Source organism: Elephas maximus, chromosome 15 (assembly GCF_024166365.1).
Source record: "Elephas maximus indicus isolate mEleMax1 chromosome 15, mEleMax1 primary haplotype, whole genome shotgun sequence".
Taxonomy (NCBI): domain Eukaryota; kingdom Metazoa; phylum Chordata; class Mammalia; order Proboscidea; family Elephantidae; genus Elephas; species Elephas maximus.
The window spans coordinates 3333305-3348883 of record NC_064833.1 but is presented as its reverse complement, the minus strand read 5'-3'; the positions used below and the strand labels follow the sequence as shown (position 1 = coordinate 3348883).

Here is a 15579-nt window from a genome sequence, read left to right as displayed (position 1 = left end):
ACTATGATCTTTTGGAAACAGACCCCCAGGCCTTTCTTCTGAGGCACCTTGGGGTGGGTTCGTGCCTCTATCCTTTCAGTTAGCAGCAGAGCATATTATCCATTTGCACACCCAGGGACTCCATCCGTGTCTCAGGGCTGTGATAACAAAGAGCCACACACCTGGGGCTTCAAACAACATAAATTTTTTCTCTCACGGTCCTGGAGGCCAGGTGTCTGAAATCAAGGTGTGGGCTCCCTCTGAAGGCTCTAGGGGAGGGTCCTTCCTGTCTCCTCCAGCCTCAGGTGGCCCCAGGCATTCTTTGACTGGCAGCATCATTCCATCTCTGTGTCTGTTGTCTTCCCTCCTTCCCTGTCTGTGTGTCTGTCTCCTCTTCCGTAAAGACACCACTCATCCTGGATTAGGACCCTATCCAGTTGGACCTCACGTGAACTTAGCTAATCATATCTGCAAGGACCCTATTTCCAAACAAGGTCATGTCCACAGGTACAGGAGTTAGGTAGGACTTAAACATATCTTTTGGGGGGACACAGTTCGCCCCTTAACAGGCACCCAGGCCCTGCCATGCCCAGTGGGGTGGCCCTGTGGGCAGTAACTCAGATTGAAGAGGGGCCTCTCTCCCACTCTGTGACCCTAAAGTGGGTCAAACGGGTACCTGTCATGGACTACCACGACTACTACTGTGGTGTACCGCTTTGTTTGCCAAGCACCCCAAGGACCACCTGGCCTGCTCTACCGGGTCCCTCTCTGCAGCTCCACTGCCCACTCCTGGGCTGTGCCATGAGCCTCCACTGCCCACTGTGCTGTTGACCTTGGCTGTGGTGATGCTAGCCCCCAGGGCGTGGGCGGGGTTTGGGGTCGGGGCGCAGGGTGAGCTAGGACCTGCCCCCCCCCAATTCTGGCAGCTCTGTAGTGTGAGAGTCCAGCTCCTGGAACGGGAGGGCTCACTGGGGTCCCCAGAACCTAGTCCTCTCTGAGTGGTGGGCTCACAGAGGAAAGGGATGATCTGGGGGCTCGGGCCCTGGGATCACCAGGTCCAGAAGGTTCCACCAGCAAAGGGCGATCAAGGTGGTGGAGTCCAGAGGGCGAGAGCAGGGCCAGAGAGGGCCAGAGGCCAGGCCAGCACAGGGGTCTGCTGGTGCCCTTACTGTGTCACCCTGGGCTCTGGAGTGTGCTGGGGGAGCCAGGAGGTAGAGATCACACAGGTGTGGGCCCTGATGGTGCTCTGTCCGGTCCAGCTATGACCTTGGCCACCACTCCTGCTCTGTCAGCTTCGGTTTCCTTCTCTGTGAAATGAGTCTTGCAGGCTGGCACACAGTGGGCCTGCGGGCATAGTGGGCTCCTACCCCAGCCCCTAGGGGCTGCCCGTGGGCTGGGAAGGAGGGTTGGGTCCTGCAGGGGCCTCAGGCAGGGACAGTGTGAGCAGAGGACAGGAGTGAGGAGTGAGCAAACAGGGTGACTCTCCTCCTAGGGCTGCCTGGGGGGACTCGAGATCTTTGGAGGCAGAACAGGTGCCTGCTTGGGGGGAACCCAAGCCTGCTCCAACAGTTCCACTCCCAGGCCCCAGCCAGGGCTCAGAGATGGTGCTGCCACGGAACCTGCTTCCCTTCCTGGAGGTGTCCACTTAGAGACGAGGCCATGGGGCCCCAAGGGGATAGGGGCTGACCTGAGGCTGAACAGGGATGGGGCAGAGGGTCATCCCTGCTGGCCAGCTCCTCCAGGCAGCATCCCCAACCACCCCACCCTCCTATCTTGCCCTCGGGAATGCCCACCGCCCTGGGGCTTGTATTGGATGCGTTCTTCCTGCTGGTTCCCATCCCAGCAGCAGGCACACAAGAAGCAAGGGAGGGGTTAGTAACCCCTGGAAGCTGCCTGGACTCAGATGTGCTGCCCAGGAGTAGTGAGCGCCCCGTCACCAGAGGTGTGCAAGCTGGGGATTAAGTGGTGCAGGTGACATTTGTGGGTCCTCCAGACCTCAGAGCTGAGATCCGTGATGGGTCTGGATGGCTCCCAGATCTGGACATCTGCCCAGAGCATTGGGTCATTTGTTCCTTCCATAAACAAGTGCAGCACCCTCCCCGTGCCAGGTTCTGTGTGTGTGTGGCGGGGGGGGGGGGGCGTTGACGACCTCTGAGTCCCTCCTTTGGGACACACCCTCTAGTCAGGGACACCTTCCCCAGGGATGGGACACTGCTCAGAAGGCCACGTGGCCCTAGGAGCCGGCACAGGACTGGGGGGAGGGTGCAGTGCATTGAGGTGGGGGTGGGATCCTCAGTGCTGCTGGTGCAGTGGGGGGAGGACCCTGCCAGGAGATGTCCTGGGGGGTCAGGGGCTCGGGTCTCCGCTCCCTGCTCCCCTAGTAGTGGGCTGTTTCCGTAAGAATTCCAGGAATGGCTCCTGCCCGATAAAAATAGACTTCTCCAAAAGGCTTGAGGCTGTGCCAGCTGTAGCAGGTGCCCCCAGGCCTGGCCACAGTGGGTGCCCCAGGCAGGGGTGTGGTGGGTGCTAGGGTGGGGGCGCAAGGATGCAGGGGCCCAGGCTTGCAGCCCGAGTAACGTGGTGGGCTCTGCCTCCTGGTGTCAGCATCACAGAGCTTGACAGGACCTTTCACCAAGACACCCCTTGTTCAGATGAGGAGACTGAGGCTGGAGTGGCAGATCCCAGAGGTCCTCCCTCCCAGATGGCCCAAGCAGGGCCTCTGGAATCAGCAAACCGCACCTCCAGTCTCTTCTTCTGCTTCCTGGCTGTGTGATCTGGGTGAGTCGCTTGAGTTCTCTGAGCTGCCTTGTCTGCTCAATCTGATGTGGACCACGTTGGTGCCTTCCTCTTGGTGCATCATCTAGCCCGGTGTCGGAAGGGCCAGACCTTTGGTGAAGTCAGGTGGGAAACCGGCGGGGCACTGAATACCCAGAAGTGACCTGTTCTGGCGCTGAGGTGGGCCTGTGGGGAGGGCTGGAAGCCTTGATCTGAGAGTGCTGGGGTGAGTGGGGACACTAGGGGGCTAAAGGCCTGGGGCAGGGTCCTTCTGAAAGTTCATGCCATTGGGCTCCCTGGGCTGTAGGGTGGGCCACCTGGCTTGATTGGGGTGTGCCTGTGGCCGGGGGATCTGGGGACCCTTCCAGCCTGGACAGACCTCCCGTGCCTGCCTGCCTGTCAGGGGTCCCAGAGGAGGCAGGGGTTTTGGGCATCGGTGCCAGGCCAGGCTGATGGGGATAGCTCTCGGGTGGTGTGTGTAGGGGAGCCCAGGAGGGGCCTTGTTCCCAGCCAGGCCCCTGGCCAGCACCCCTCCCTTTCCTCCAGCACTGACCGCTGAGTGCAGGGGCCAGGCAGGCTGTCTGGGAGCTGGGCTCAGAGCCGGGTTCCCATCGAGGCGAAGCCCCCAGGGACCCTGTGTACTGAGGCTCCACCCGCCTGCTCTGCCCGCTTCCTGAGAGCCTCGAGCTGTCCAGGGCAGGCGAAGCGGCTGAGAGGCCAGGCTCCTCACTGGAGCTTATGGCCTGGGGAGCATGTGGGTTACCGGACTGGGTGCTCCCGGGAGGCAAAGCCGGACCCTGCTGAGGGGGGTGTGCCCAATCCCAGGGAGAGTTCCTCCTGGGAACATCATGGAGGGCTTCGTGGGAGTGGGGGCACCTACAGTGGGCCTTGGAGGCTGAGCGGACAGGGGAGACAGCACCTCCCTGTGTGACCTGGGATGGGGGAGTAGCAGTGCCCACCCCCAGGGTGTTGTGAGGATTGAATGGGCACAGCAGGGGCTTAGTAAACCAGGGAGTAGTCAGACAGGAGGGGCTAGATAAGATGGAGAGCTGGCCGGGGCCTGAGCAGAGGACCCCAGGGCCAGGAGGGTCTGCCCTGCCCTGTGGGTGTCAGCCTCATTCACCCACTTCCTCAGTGGGCACCTTCACTTTGGTTTTCCCAGATGGAAGTTCTCCCTAGGGCCTGTGATGTGGTCCCCACCAGGAGTACCCCCTGCACCCCTTCTTCTCTAACAGGGAATGCTTTCTGCATGATGAGGGCCACTGGGAGCCCCAGTAGGTAGGGGGAGCACAGGGTGATGGATGGAAATCCTTCCTAATCAGGGACCACAGGGAGCCACGAAAGGCTCTGGGGGAGAGCACCGGTGCGGGGCACAAGCTCCGGCAGTGCGCTCTGAGGAGGACGCAGGGGGCGCCTCAGCAGGTCGCCGCCCTCGGCTGCCCTTGTATTTCCCCTCAGGCGCTTCCTCTTCCTCTCGTCTTTCTGGTCTTGGGGGCCTCTCCTGGCCCCTTTGTTTGCCTGGCGGGTGGGACCCCAGCTATATTTAGGCGGTAGGTGTGGGAGCAGGGCCAGCCGGGGCTGCACAAGCCAGGTCGCCCGCTGGTCACCGGTCACCCCCACCCCCGCCCACGTGATGCCCGGGCGCTATAAATAGCCCTGAACTCCGCGCCGGCCCTGCATCCGCCTTGAGGCCGGCGGCGCCCCGTGGCCGCAGGATGCGCCGCGCCCTGCGCTCAGCGCTCTAAGTCTCGGCCCCTCCAGACCCCGCAGCCCGTCACCACCCGGCCGGACCCCCCGTGACCGCCCCGTCGGATCTCCCGTGGCCGCCCGGTTGGACCCCGCGGCCCGTGACCACCCGGCCAGCGAGCGCGCGGTGGCGCGGATGGAGGTGGCGGCGGTTCGCCCTCGGGCGCGGGTGAGCGCGGGCGCCGGGCGCGTGGTGGGCGGGGAAGCGCTGCCGAGCGGGCGGGCGCGTGGGAAGGACTCGGGGGCTCCCCGCGACCCTCAGCCCCGCTCCAGGAGGAAGCGGAGCCTTCCGGTGTGCTAGGTGGGAGACCTCCTACCCCCGGAGGGCCACATTGTTGGAACTCTCCGGAAGGCCGGGTCAGACTCCGCGCCCCTGAAGACCACCATGCCCGGTTCCACAGACGCACCAGTCCAGGCGGGCACTCCGGAGCCCACCGGGTCTCAGCCCTGCCCACGTGCTCCCACGGCCTCTGCCGTGCCTCTCCTGGGGCCCCTGGACCCCAGTATTTCCCCACCCCATCACGCAGGGTCCCATTTACCGAGGGAGCCTCCCTGGAGCTGGGACGCCCGCCTACCTCTCCGTGGTCTCAGTTGCTTCATCTGGCAACAGGGACAGGGAGGCTCCTTTCTAGGGTCTTGAAAAAATGGCTCTTGTGCAAATGGCGAGGGCCCCCAGGAAGGCGGTGGGCTGGTGGCAGGAGGGCCCAGGGAGGGGTGCTTCCAGCAGGGCTGTGGTGTTGTGGGTGGGGGCGTGGTAGGCTGGTGGCAGCAGAGGCTGGAACAAGGACTGGATTCAGAGCTGATTGGGGCGGGGGTGGCCTGCCCCCATTTCACAAATGGGAAGCCTGAGACCATGGGCACAGGAGGCAAAGCACTGTGGTGCTGGCTCTAGTTAACCACCCGTGGGGGTCCCTGCTGGAATTGCAGGATGGCCACCCAGGCCATGGCTGCTCACAGTGGGACCACAGGGTCAGCCCTGCCTAGCGGTGGGTGCTGGGCTCCGGTTCAGTTCAGGCACCATGGGCTGGCGCCCTGCCCTTTCTTTCCTGGCTGGTTCAGTGGCCTGGCTGAGGTGGGACAGGGCACCTGGGGGCAAGTGGGCAGGAAGGGGGTTCCGGTATCACTGCACTGCTCCCACCTAGGGGAGCCCAGACTAGGCCTAGACAAGTGGGGTGTGTGGTGAGACCCCAGCCCAGCCTGGGCCAGAACTCTGACCTAAGCCCCCACTCACCCCCAGCCCCTTGGATATGTCACAACTGCAGACGTCAGGCTATAGCAGTGTGATGGCTCAGGACCCTGCCCTGCTTGGGGCCCCTGCCTGGCGGCCCTCAGCCACGAGACCCCGGGGCGGGGGGCAGGACCAGGCTGTCCTGCCCCTGGCGGGAGATGGGGTTAACCCTTGGGAGGGCCCAGGACCTCCGTGGCTTCCTCAGCCATATTCTCCTCGCTTCCTGGTAAACACACAAACACACACACACAGCCGCCCCAGGGGACCCAGGTGTTTGTGTGTGGTTGGGGCGTCTCCCGTGGCAGTGCCTTTCTTTGCTGACACTCAGAGCGGATGCACAGCTGAGCTGGGATGTGGGCAGGGCCCCTGAACCAGGGTGGGATTCCTGCTGTCTGCCTTCTACCCCACCCGGACCCTCATTTTAACCTTCTGGGGACCATGGCACCTGCCTCGAGCCAGTGAGGTGTGGAGGGGGCAGCGTGGAGACCCCTCTCCTGTGGGTGCTTGTGGTGACGCCCCCAGGGAGCAAGCCCTTCCTAGGGAGGCTGAGGCTCCTGGGGTGCAGCCTGCTGGCCTGTGGCTGGAGAGGGTGCTGGGGCACAGGTAAGAGGTGGTGGGGTGGGGGGAAGACCCTGCCGTGGGGATACTGTGAGTCACTCTTCTTCCTGCAGAGAGAGAGGGGGCAGCCTGTGAGCAGGTGGGGATGATGGAAGCAAGGGGCTTGGGTTCAGCCCTGGCTGGAGGGGGTCACAGCAGGAAGGACCTAGGGGTACCTCATCCAGCCCCTTGTCGTGCTGGTGGGGAAGCTCAGGCCCAGAGAGGCCAGCGACGCCCAAGGTCTCCAGGCCTGTGCATGGGTGGTGATGGGGCTGGGTGCTTCTTCTGGGGCCCTTGCCTTAGGGAGAGACAGGTGTGGAGAAGCGTGTGGCTGCCTCAGGGGCTGGCGGCATTCCTCCCCAGGCCCCTGTTACATGTGACCCCACTCCTGGCCACCTGCTGCTCTTGCCACCTTGGCATGTGCCTGGCGGTGCCCTCAGGTGTTGGGCGTCTGTCCTCACTTCTCTGAGCTCCTGGAGGGCAGAACCTGTTTTGTTTATCTGCGGAGCTGTCAGGCCATCTTGGGTAGCCCAAGGCAGGGTGACTTGGGGAACCAGAGCTGGTCCAGGGAAAATTGTTCAAGAGTACATGGCTGCCAGCGAGGCCACCGCCCCCCCTCCTTACTCCCTCACCCCAGCGGCCCAGCTCTACACCCAAGTCCCTCCCCTGAGGATGGGCTGCTCCAGAATAATCGGGGCTCAGAACTGCCCCCTGAGCTGAGAGTTTCACAGAGGACAAGGATGACTGTCCTGGGGGGCGAGGGGTGTCTTCTGGTCACAGACTGCGGCCAGGCTCAGGGCTCAGCCTGTGTCACCTATGACAGGGCCGTGATCCACGCGTTGGGCTTCAGAGGGCTCCGTGTGTGTGTGTGTGTGTGTGAGAAAGAGAGCAGGTGAGCGTATGTGTGTGATCATAAGTGTGTGTGTTGAGAGCCTGTGTAGGTGTTAGTGCATGCACACGTGTGTGTGTTGTGTACATGTCTGCACGTACATGTGTGAGTGCACGTGCATGTGCGAGCGTTGTGAACATGTGTGAGCACACGCACATGTGTGAGTGTTGTGGGCATGTGTGTGAGTGCATGCACGTGTTTTGTGAGCATGTGAGTGCATGCACGTGTGGGTGTTGTGCACATGTGAGTGTGTGCACACGTGTGTGTTGTGAGCATGTGTGTGAGTGCACACACATGTGTTAGCATGTGAGTGCATGCATGTGTGTGGGTGTTGTGCACATGTGAGTGTGAGTGCGCACACGTGTGTTGTGAGCATGCGTGAGTGCACATACATGTGTGTTGTGAGCATGTGAGAGTGCACACGTGTGTGTTGTGAGCATGAGTGCATGCACATGTGTGTTGTGAGCATGTGTGTCTGCACGTGTGTTGTGAGCATGTGAGTGCATGCACATGTGTGTCGTGAACATGTGAGTGTGAGCGCGTGCACGTGTGTGTTGTGAACATGTGAGTTCACACGTGTGTGTTGTGCACATACGTGAGTGCACGCACGTGCATGAGTGTTGTGAGCATGTGTGTGTGAGTGCACGTAGATGTGCGCATGTGTGTGAGTGCCTGCACGCATGAGTCTTGTGGGCATGTGAGTGTATGCACATGTGTGTTGTATGTGTGTGAGTGTATGCACATGTCTTGTGAGCATGTGAGTGCATGCACGTGTGTTGTGAACCTGTGAGTGTGAGTGCATGCATGTGCGTGTTGTGAACGTGTGTTGTGTGCATGTGAGTGTGAGTGCACGCATGTGTGTGAGTGTTGTGAGCATGTGTGTGTGAGTGCATGTAGATGTGTGTTGTGAGCATGTGTGTCAGTGCACGCACATGTGGGAGTGTTGTGAGCATGTGTGTGCACACATGTGAGTGTTGTGAGGACCCGTGTGTCAGTGCACGCGTGTGTGAGTGTCACGAGCATGAGCGTGAGTGCACACATGTGTGAGTGTTGTTTGTGTGTGTGTGATGGTGTGAGTGTGCCCCACAGCCCCGTCTTCTGGGTCACGCACTGAAGCCTCCGTCTCTCCCTGTCTGCCCCGCCCTGCGGCAGCGCAGCCACCTCAGGGCCCTAGGGCAGCCCTGGCCGGGAGCAGTTCTTCCTTAAGCTCTGGTGAGAGGAAACTGTGGTCCCAGGAGATGCCTGGACGTGACGGGGGGGTGGGCAGGCAGGGCTGCAGCCCCTCGCAGGAGGCCAACCGCCCTGTGACTCTCTGTCCTCTTCCCCAGATGTGGCCTGCTGCTGACCAGCCCGGAGTCCATGGAGAGCCCCTCGGGAAGTGGAGCTGAGTACTCCCCCGCCCAGCACTGCCGAGGTGCCCACCACCGCTGAGGAGGCCGTGCCACTGGCCCTCGCCGTTGCTCTCGCCCGCCCCTGGCCGCCGCTGCCCGGCCCGGGGCCGGCTCTGCCACCTGAGCCCCCTGCCCCCCTCCTGGACTCGCCGTGCCCCGATGGGGTAACGTGACAGGGGCCCCGCACATCAGACGCCACTGCATGCCCGCCTGCCCTGCCACCTGTGACCCTCACCTTAAGGCCGCCCTTGTCTGTCGATTCAAGTTCCTTTTTCCTTTGGCCGAGGGGGTCAGGGGCCTGCCCACCAATGTGGAGAGTGCGCCTCAACCATGGACACTCTGGGCTTTTTAAATTTCCTTTGCTGAGTTTTTTTGGTGATTGTTACTTTTTTTGGCCCTTATAATTATCCGGCTCTGAGATACAGGGGTCAGGAGTTGCCCATTTGACTTCTGGAGGACTGTTCTGTTTCTTTTTGAAGAGCTGGGTTTTTTTTTGTTTTTTTTTTTTTAACTAAACAGTGCCACCCCTTTCCAGAATTTGCACAATATTTGTGCATGGTGTAGGGGTGGAGGTTTTTAAACACTTTCTCTCGGACAAGCACAGGGATCTCGTTCTGGTCGAGTTTTGAGGGGCTGGTGGGGTTTCTCTCCTCTGTACCCCAGGCCCCCCAGCTCCTTCCAGCCCCCACGGGGCGGCGCCATGGCGCGGATGAACCGGCCCGCCCCCGTGGAGGTGAGCTATAAGAACATGCGCTTCCTCATCACGCACAACCCCACCAACGCCACCCTCAGCACCTTCATCGAGGTGAGCCGGGTGGGCGGCAGGTGGGCTGTCTGGGAGCAAGCAGGGTGGAACCAACAGCCGGCTGTGTTGATATCAAGGACTTCTCTTGGGACCAAACCTCAGCTGCCCTGGTCACAGGACCCCGGGGGGGACCAACAGGGTGACCCCAGGGTGACCCCAGGGTGACCCCAGGGTGGGCTGGCATAGGAGCCCATGGGACAGCGTGCTGCAGGGATAGAGATGGGGCTGGGGGGCAGCGTGGGTGGGCCAGGCCCTGAGCTTTGGAGCTACGTGTTGGCTGGACGAGCCGTGAACCCACCCTTTGGGCCCCGTGCAGTGGCTGAGCAGGAAGGAGGGTCCCTGGTGTGTGAGGCAGGTAGATGGTGACTGGCATCGGTGCTCAGTGTGTGACAGGTCCAGGGCTCAGCGTAAGGTAGGGTTAGGGCTCAACATGCGATGGGCCAGGAGTCAGCATGTGACTAGGGTCAGGGGTCAGTGTGTGACCAGGGTCATGGCTCAGTGTGTGACCAGGGTTAGGATTCATTGTGTGACCACCCTCAGGGCTCAGGGTGTGATGAGGGTCAGGGTTCAACATGTGACTAGGGTCAAGGCTCAGTGTGTGACCAGGATCAGGGCTTAGAGTATGACTAGGGTCAGGGCTCAGTGTGTGGTGAGGGTCAGGGCTCAGCGTGTGACCAGGTCAGGGCTCAGCGTGTGACCAGGATCTGGGCTCAGCGTGTGACCAGGGTCAGGGCTCAGCGTGTGACCAGGGTCAGGGCTCAGCGTGTGACCAGGGTCAGGGCTGTGTGTGACCAGGGTCAGGGCTCAGTGTGTGACCAGGGTCAGGGCTCAGTGTGTGACCAGGGTTAGGGCTCAGTGTGTGACCAGGGTCAGGGCTCAGTGTGTGACTAGGGTCAGGGCTCAGCGTGTGACTAGGTCAGGGCTGAGCCTGTGATGAGGGTCGGGGCTCAGTGTGTGACAGCTCCAGGGCTCATCTTAAGACAGGTTTAGGGCTGTGAGTGTCATTAGGTCAGCACTCAGCTAATGACTGGGTTGGAGCTCGGTATGTCACTAGGTTTGGGGTTCGGTGTGTGACTGGGGTCAGGATTCATGGAGTGATACCGGGGTCAGAGTTCGTGGTGTAATCCAGCTCGTAGCTTAGCCTGTGACTGGGATTGGGGCTCAGTGTGTGCCTAGGGTCAAGGTTCAGTGTATGACCAGGCTAAGGGCACTGTGTGGCCTTGGCCAGGTCTCAGCCTGTGACCATGATCAGGACTCAGTATGTGACCACGATCTGGACTTACTATGTAACCATGATCAGGGTCCAGCCTGTGGCTGGCTGAGGGACCCTCTGCCGAGGGCACCCAGTGATCTAAGGTGCCCAGACAGAGCTTCTTGCATTCTCAGAATAGCTCACCCTGTGTTCACTGTGTCCGGTGTCCCCGTCACATGACGAGCAAGGCCCAGCAAGACTCCTCACACTCCCAGAATAGCTGCTGGGAGGCGGGGTGGGCAGCCAGCACACGGCCCCCTGCGGGGAGGAACCCCCTCTGCCTGGGTGTAAATATCCCTGCCTGGCTGTGAAGTCCTCAGCCTTTCCCCTGGTGGTGGGTGTGGGGCTTTCCATAGGGCCTTCCTGCAGGTGTGCAGGGCCTTCCCGGCCCTGAGGCCCCTGCCCGCTGACCAGTGTAGCGTTCCCTCATGCCCCTGTCCATGCAGCCCTGGCCAGGAGGACCCCTTGGAGTGGGGACCATGCCAGGCCCAGGTGCAGTCTGGGAGTGTCCTGTCCCTGCTGGGGTAACCCAGTGGCTTTGTCTGCAGAAGGGGCCTTGCTGGTGAGACTGGGAAGGCAGATGTCTGGGGAGGCTGCGGGCCAGGCGTCTGGCTGTGGACTGGATGAAGGTGGCAGGGAATGGTGGTTCCGGAGGCACCGGGAAAGGCTCTTCCAGCCCACATCACCCCGGTCGTGATTGAGCCTGGGGTCTACCAGTGGGGGTTCATGCGTTTCCACCAGACCCTTTCTGTCTTGATGAGGGGACAAGGGTCTGCCCTGGGGCCTGAGGGGACACAGTCCTGCCCTGGGAGCCCCAGTCAGGGGGCCCCGACCCCTGAGCCCTGCCTCCCTCCCAGCAGGACCTGAAGAAGTATGGGGCCACCACTGTGGTACGTGTGTGTGAGGTGACCTACGACAAGGCCCCGCTGGAGAAGGATGGCATCACTGTGGTGGTGAGGCCCATGAGGTGGCGGGGGGGATGTGGTGCAGGGCCCTGTTGCTGTCACTGGGGGGGGGGTGTCATGGTGCAGGGTCCTGGTGCTGTCACTGGGGAGGGTCATGGGGCAGGGCCCTACTGCTGTCACTGGAGGTGGGGTCATGGTGCAGGGCCCTCTGCTGTCACTGGGGCAGGGGTGCATGGTGCAGGGCCCTGTTGCTGTCACTGGAGAGGGGGTCTTGGTGCAGGGCCCTGCTGCTGTCACTGGGGGCAGAAGGGGTTGTGCTGGGCAGGGCCCAGCAAAGGGGACAGTGAGTGGGGTCCCACCACCAAGAGGGAGACCACCTACCAGCGCCTGTCACCTGAGCATGTTTGCACTGGGCCACACATGTGGCTGGGCTCATTCTGGGACACCTGCCCTGCCCTGCTTCGCCCTGTGGCCCCAGGGAAGTCACCCTTCCCTGCATCCTTTCTGACTGTCTCCATATGGGCCTGCTCAGCCAGCGTTGTCCTGAGGGTCTGGAGGTGGGGGGACGCAATGTGGTCACTGGTTGCAGCTCACGTGAGCTGGGGACCTCCTCTGTGCGGCCTGACATGCCTGTTTTACAGTGGGGAAGCAGGCCGTAGGGCCTCAGCTGTCCAGCCACACTCAGAAGGCGGCGTAAGCATCCATCTGGGGAGTGGCTCTCCAGTACCAACACCCCCGCCTGCCAGGCCCCCACCAGGGGCTGAGGCTCTGGCACCTCCATGACCCTGCCTGCGGGGGAACAAACAGCCTCCTGAGGCCAGTGAGCGCCTGCTCAGGATCCCAGCGGGAGAGTGTGGCTGCCGGCTCCATACCAGGGCCCCCGTGCCCGCCTGTCTCGGGGGCCCATCTTGGTCTCCATGCCTCCTGGTGCTCGGCCCTATCGCCCAGCAGTGGGTGCTGTGGGTTGGGGGTGGGCAGACGTGCTGGAGCCAGGGAGGGTGCACCAGGTGGGTCCCTGAAGGCTCAGAAGAGGCCATGGGGAGGGGCCCGTGGGGCTGTTTCCCTGGCTCCCTGGCCCTGGGCACCATCCAGGCGAAGGATGAGGGGCTCTGCTGGCCCTCTTTTGTGGGATGGGGGCCATGGGTCCACAGGGCCAGCTCTGCGGGGTCTCGCCCAGCCTGGTGGGAATGCAGCCCCCATAGTGAAGGGCTTCCCTGACCCTGGCTTGCAGCATAGAATGGGGGCTGCCTGGTGTCGGGTGCCCCCAGCTCTGCTGGGCCTCAGTGCCCCCCTCCCTGCACCCCAGCACTGGCAGGAGTCATGGTGCTTAGTACTTTGGGGTGGTGGGACGAGTCGGAGCTTTGGGGTCAGACCGGTCTGGGCTGGATCCTGCCTCTGACCCCCACCTCCCCCAGTGTATGACCGTGCTGGGTGCTCTAGCCTCAGTTTGCGCCTATGAAGTGCAGGTGCTTAAAAGGACACCAGGCGCTCCATGGCTGTCCCCTCCCTGTACTGTAGCAGGAGGGACCTGGGTTAGGCTGAAAGCAGCCATGCAGGCCAGCTGACCTCCAGGGAGGGGCAGGCGCCCCTCCGGGGTCACCCCCTCATGCCACACGGCTGGGTTCTGAAGCGGCCCCCCTCAGCCGCGTGCATTGCTCAGCCAGGACTTCGCGTCTCTGTTGTCCCTGGAAGCATGGGTGAAGGGGGCCACAAGGCCGCCCCTTCCAGGTGCTGAGGGAGGATGGGAAGCACAGTTACTTTTTCAAAACCAGATTAACCACTAGGGACCCACCGGAAAAGCCCCAAGTGTAGCTAAGACTTTGGAATCCAGCAGGGCCTCAGGGCTCCCCCACACTCCTTTCTTCATTCCTTCGGGGTAACTGGGCAGGGCCCTGCTCTCAGCTGGGCGCTGGGACAGAGAGGCAGTTGCTTGGCTGGATTTGGGGGCAGTAACCAGGGGAGAAGTCCCCGCACTTCTCAGGCAGGTGAGGGTCAGGCTGTAACTGGCACACGGGTGGGAGTATGGGACCCCAGAACCACAGCATGCTGGGGGGTAGAGGGGTGGGGGTCTTTGGGCTCCCGAGGGGTCCTATTCAGGAAGGGGCAGGGGTGTTCAGGGTAGGCTTCCTGGAGGAGGTGACAGTGTAAACAGGAGTGGAGGAGGAGGGCTCTTTCTGAGGTGCTCTCAGTGGGGAGACTCATGGCCCAGCTGCCCTGCCTTCCTCCATCTGGCCATCTCCTCTTCCCCCCGGCCTGCTGTCCCCACCCTCACTGGCTCCCAGCACACCCCGCCTGTGGCTGGTTGCCCTGATCCCAGGTGCTCCTCCTTACCACCTCTGGGCCTGGGTCCTTAGTGGACTGCTTCCCTCCCCAGGACTGGCCGTTTGACGATGGGGCGCCCCCGCCTGGGAAGGTTGTGGAGGACTGGCTGAGCCTGCTCAAGGCCAAGTTCTGCGACGACCCTGGCAGCTGTGTGGCGGTGCACTGCGTGGCCGGCCTGGGACGGTGTGTGGCGGCCGGGTGGCAGGCTAAGCCCATCTTTGGCATCTTTGCCCTGACATTCTTGGATCTTGGCTGTGGGGTTCGCTCCACCGCGCCCATTACTCTCTTCCTAGAGGATTCGAGGGTCCCAAACAGTCCTCCTACAGCCCGGCAAGGGGAAGGGGGAAGTTCTTCCCCAAGTCTTCCCTGACTTCCTCCTGCTGTGGTTGAAACCATGCGTGAGCTGGCCCAGCTTGTCCCTCCCCAGACACAAAGCCCTTCCCTCCCCAGGGCCTTGGACCCCACTTGAAGGGGAAACGGGCAGCCGAATTTGGTTGATGTGGCTCAGACCCGTTAGCAGAGAAAGGAAATGGGCCCCGGAGGGGTGGGTAGCCACCCGTGTCAGGCTCTGCTCTGGAGGGCACCAAGCCCACACTTCGCTTGCGCTCTCTTATCTAGTCCTCCCGCCCACATGTGGCACCATCAGGAAGTCAAGCACAGAGAGGTTGCTGGACCTTCCAAGGTGGTACAGCGGGAGGTGACAGAGCTGGGATTTGAATCTGAGATTCAGACCCAGCTGTCTGTAAGCCTGTGCTCTCCACGGGGGCCAGTGGGATGTGGGTGGAGCCAGTGGCACCCCAGGGCTCAGGGATCCATTCCCTGCTCTTCAGCAGGTGACCTGTTGGGCAGGATGGGGAAGTGGAGGCCCAGACCCCCTAACCCCACCCTGCCATCCCCAGGGCCCCGGTCCTCGTGGCGCTGGCCCTGATCGAGAGCGGGATGAAGTATGAGGATGCCATCCAGTTCATCCGACAGTGAGTGGCCAGGGGGGTGTGGGAGGGTCAGGCCTGTGAGTAGCTGGGGTCCGGGTTTAGGGAACCCTGGCTCTGTGTACCCTGCTCTGTGGGCCCAGGCCCCTTGTGAGCAAGTATGCCTGACCCACTGGCCCAGGTTGTCTGCTAGGGCGTCCTTCTCCGTTACCGGCAGCCTTAGATTTGACGCCAACATGCCCTTGCAGGCCATGAAGGCCCACAACCAGGCCACCCAGGCACCAAATGGAGGCTGGTCCCTGGATGGCGGTGGACACAGGGCCGTTCTCTCAGGTTCGCTGATGGCGTCAGTGCCCCTATGTACCTGGGGCCGCACCGGCGGGGCCGCGGGTGAGGGCTTGACTAAGTGTGTTATCCCATTCAGTCCTCCTGGCCACAGCTCGGGGAGGGTTTGGGTTGGGCCTACTTGTTACTGTGGCGTGCCCAGCTGTGCTGACCGACGCAGCGTCAGGCTGAGGGACACACATGAGCCAGAGCCGTGGAGGTGGACAAGGCCGAGCTAGCCAGTGCAACGGCCGGGCCTTCTGCCTTAGCCCTGAGTCTCCTAGTGTTGCCATAACAACCCACGGGGCGGCTTCAGAGAACAGACGTGTATTTCCTCATAGTTCAGGAGGCTGGACACTGGAGTTCAGGGCGTGGCTCTAGGGGGAGGCCCTTTGTGTGTTTTACCTTCTAGGAGCTGGCAATCCGTCAGCTTCTAG

At 62.0% G+C, this 15579-nt stretch overlaps 1 protein-coding gene across 2 annotated transcripts in view; it reads left to right on the top strand.

Annotated features, from left to right (window-relative positions):
- PTP4A3 (protein tyrosine phosphatase 4A3) overlaps positions 1-15579 on the top strand; it is a 35229-nt gene that overhangs the window by 16211 nt on the left and 3439 nt on the right. Inside the window, exons 1-5 of one of the 2 annotated variants that reach the window (XM_049854078.1) lie at positions 3851-4669; positions 8543-9410; positions 11523-11615; positions 13942-14072; positions 14789-14863. In XM_049854078.1, the coding sequence (XP_049710035.1) occupies positions 9306-9410; positions 11523-11615; positions 13942-14072; positions 14789-14863 (404 nt within the window). In that variant the 5' untranslated portion in view covers positions 3851-4669; positions 8543-9305. Of the gene's footprint in view, positions 1-3850; positions 4670-8542; positions 9411-11522; positions 11616-13941; positions 14073-14788; positions 14864-15579 lie in introns of those variants that run through there. The other variant, XM_049854079.1, reaches the window with a different exon arrangement.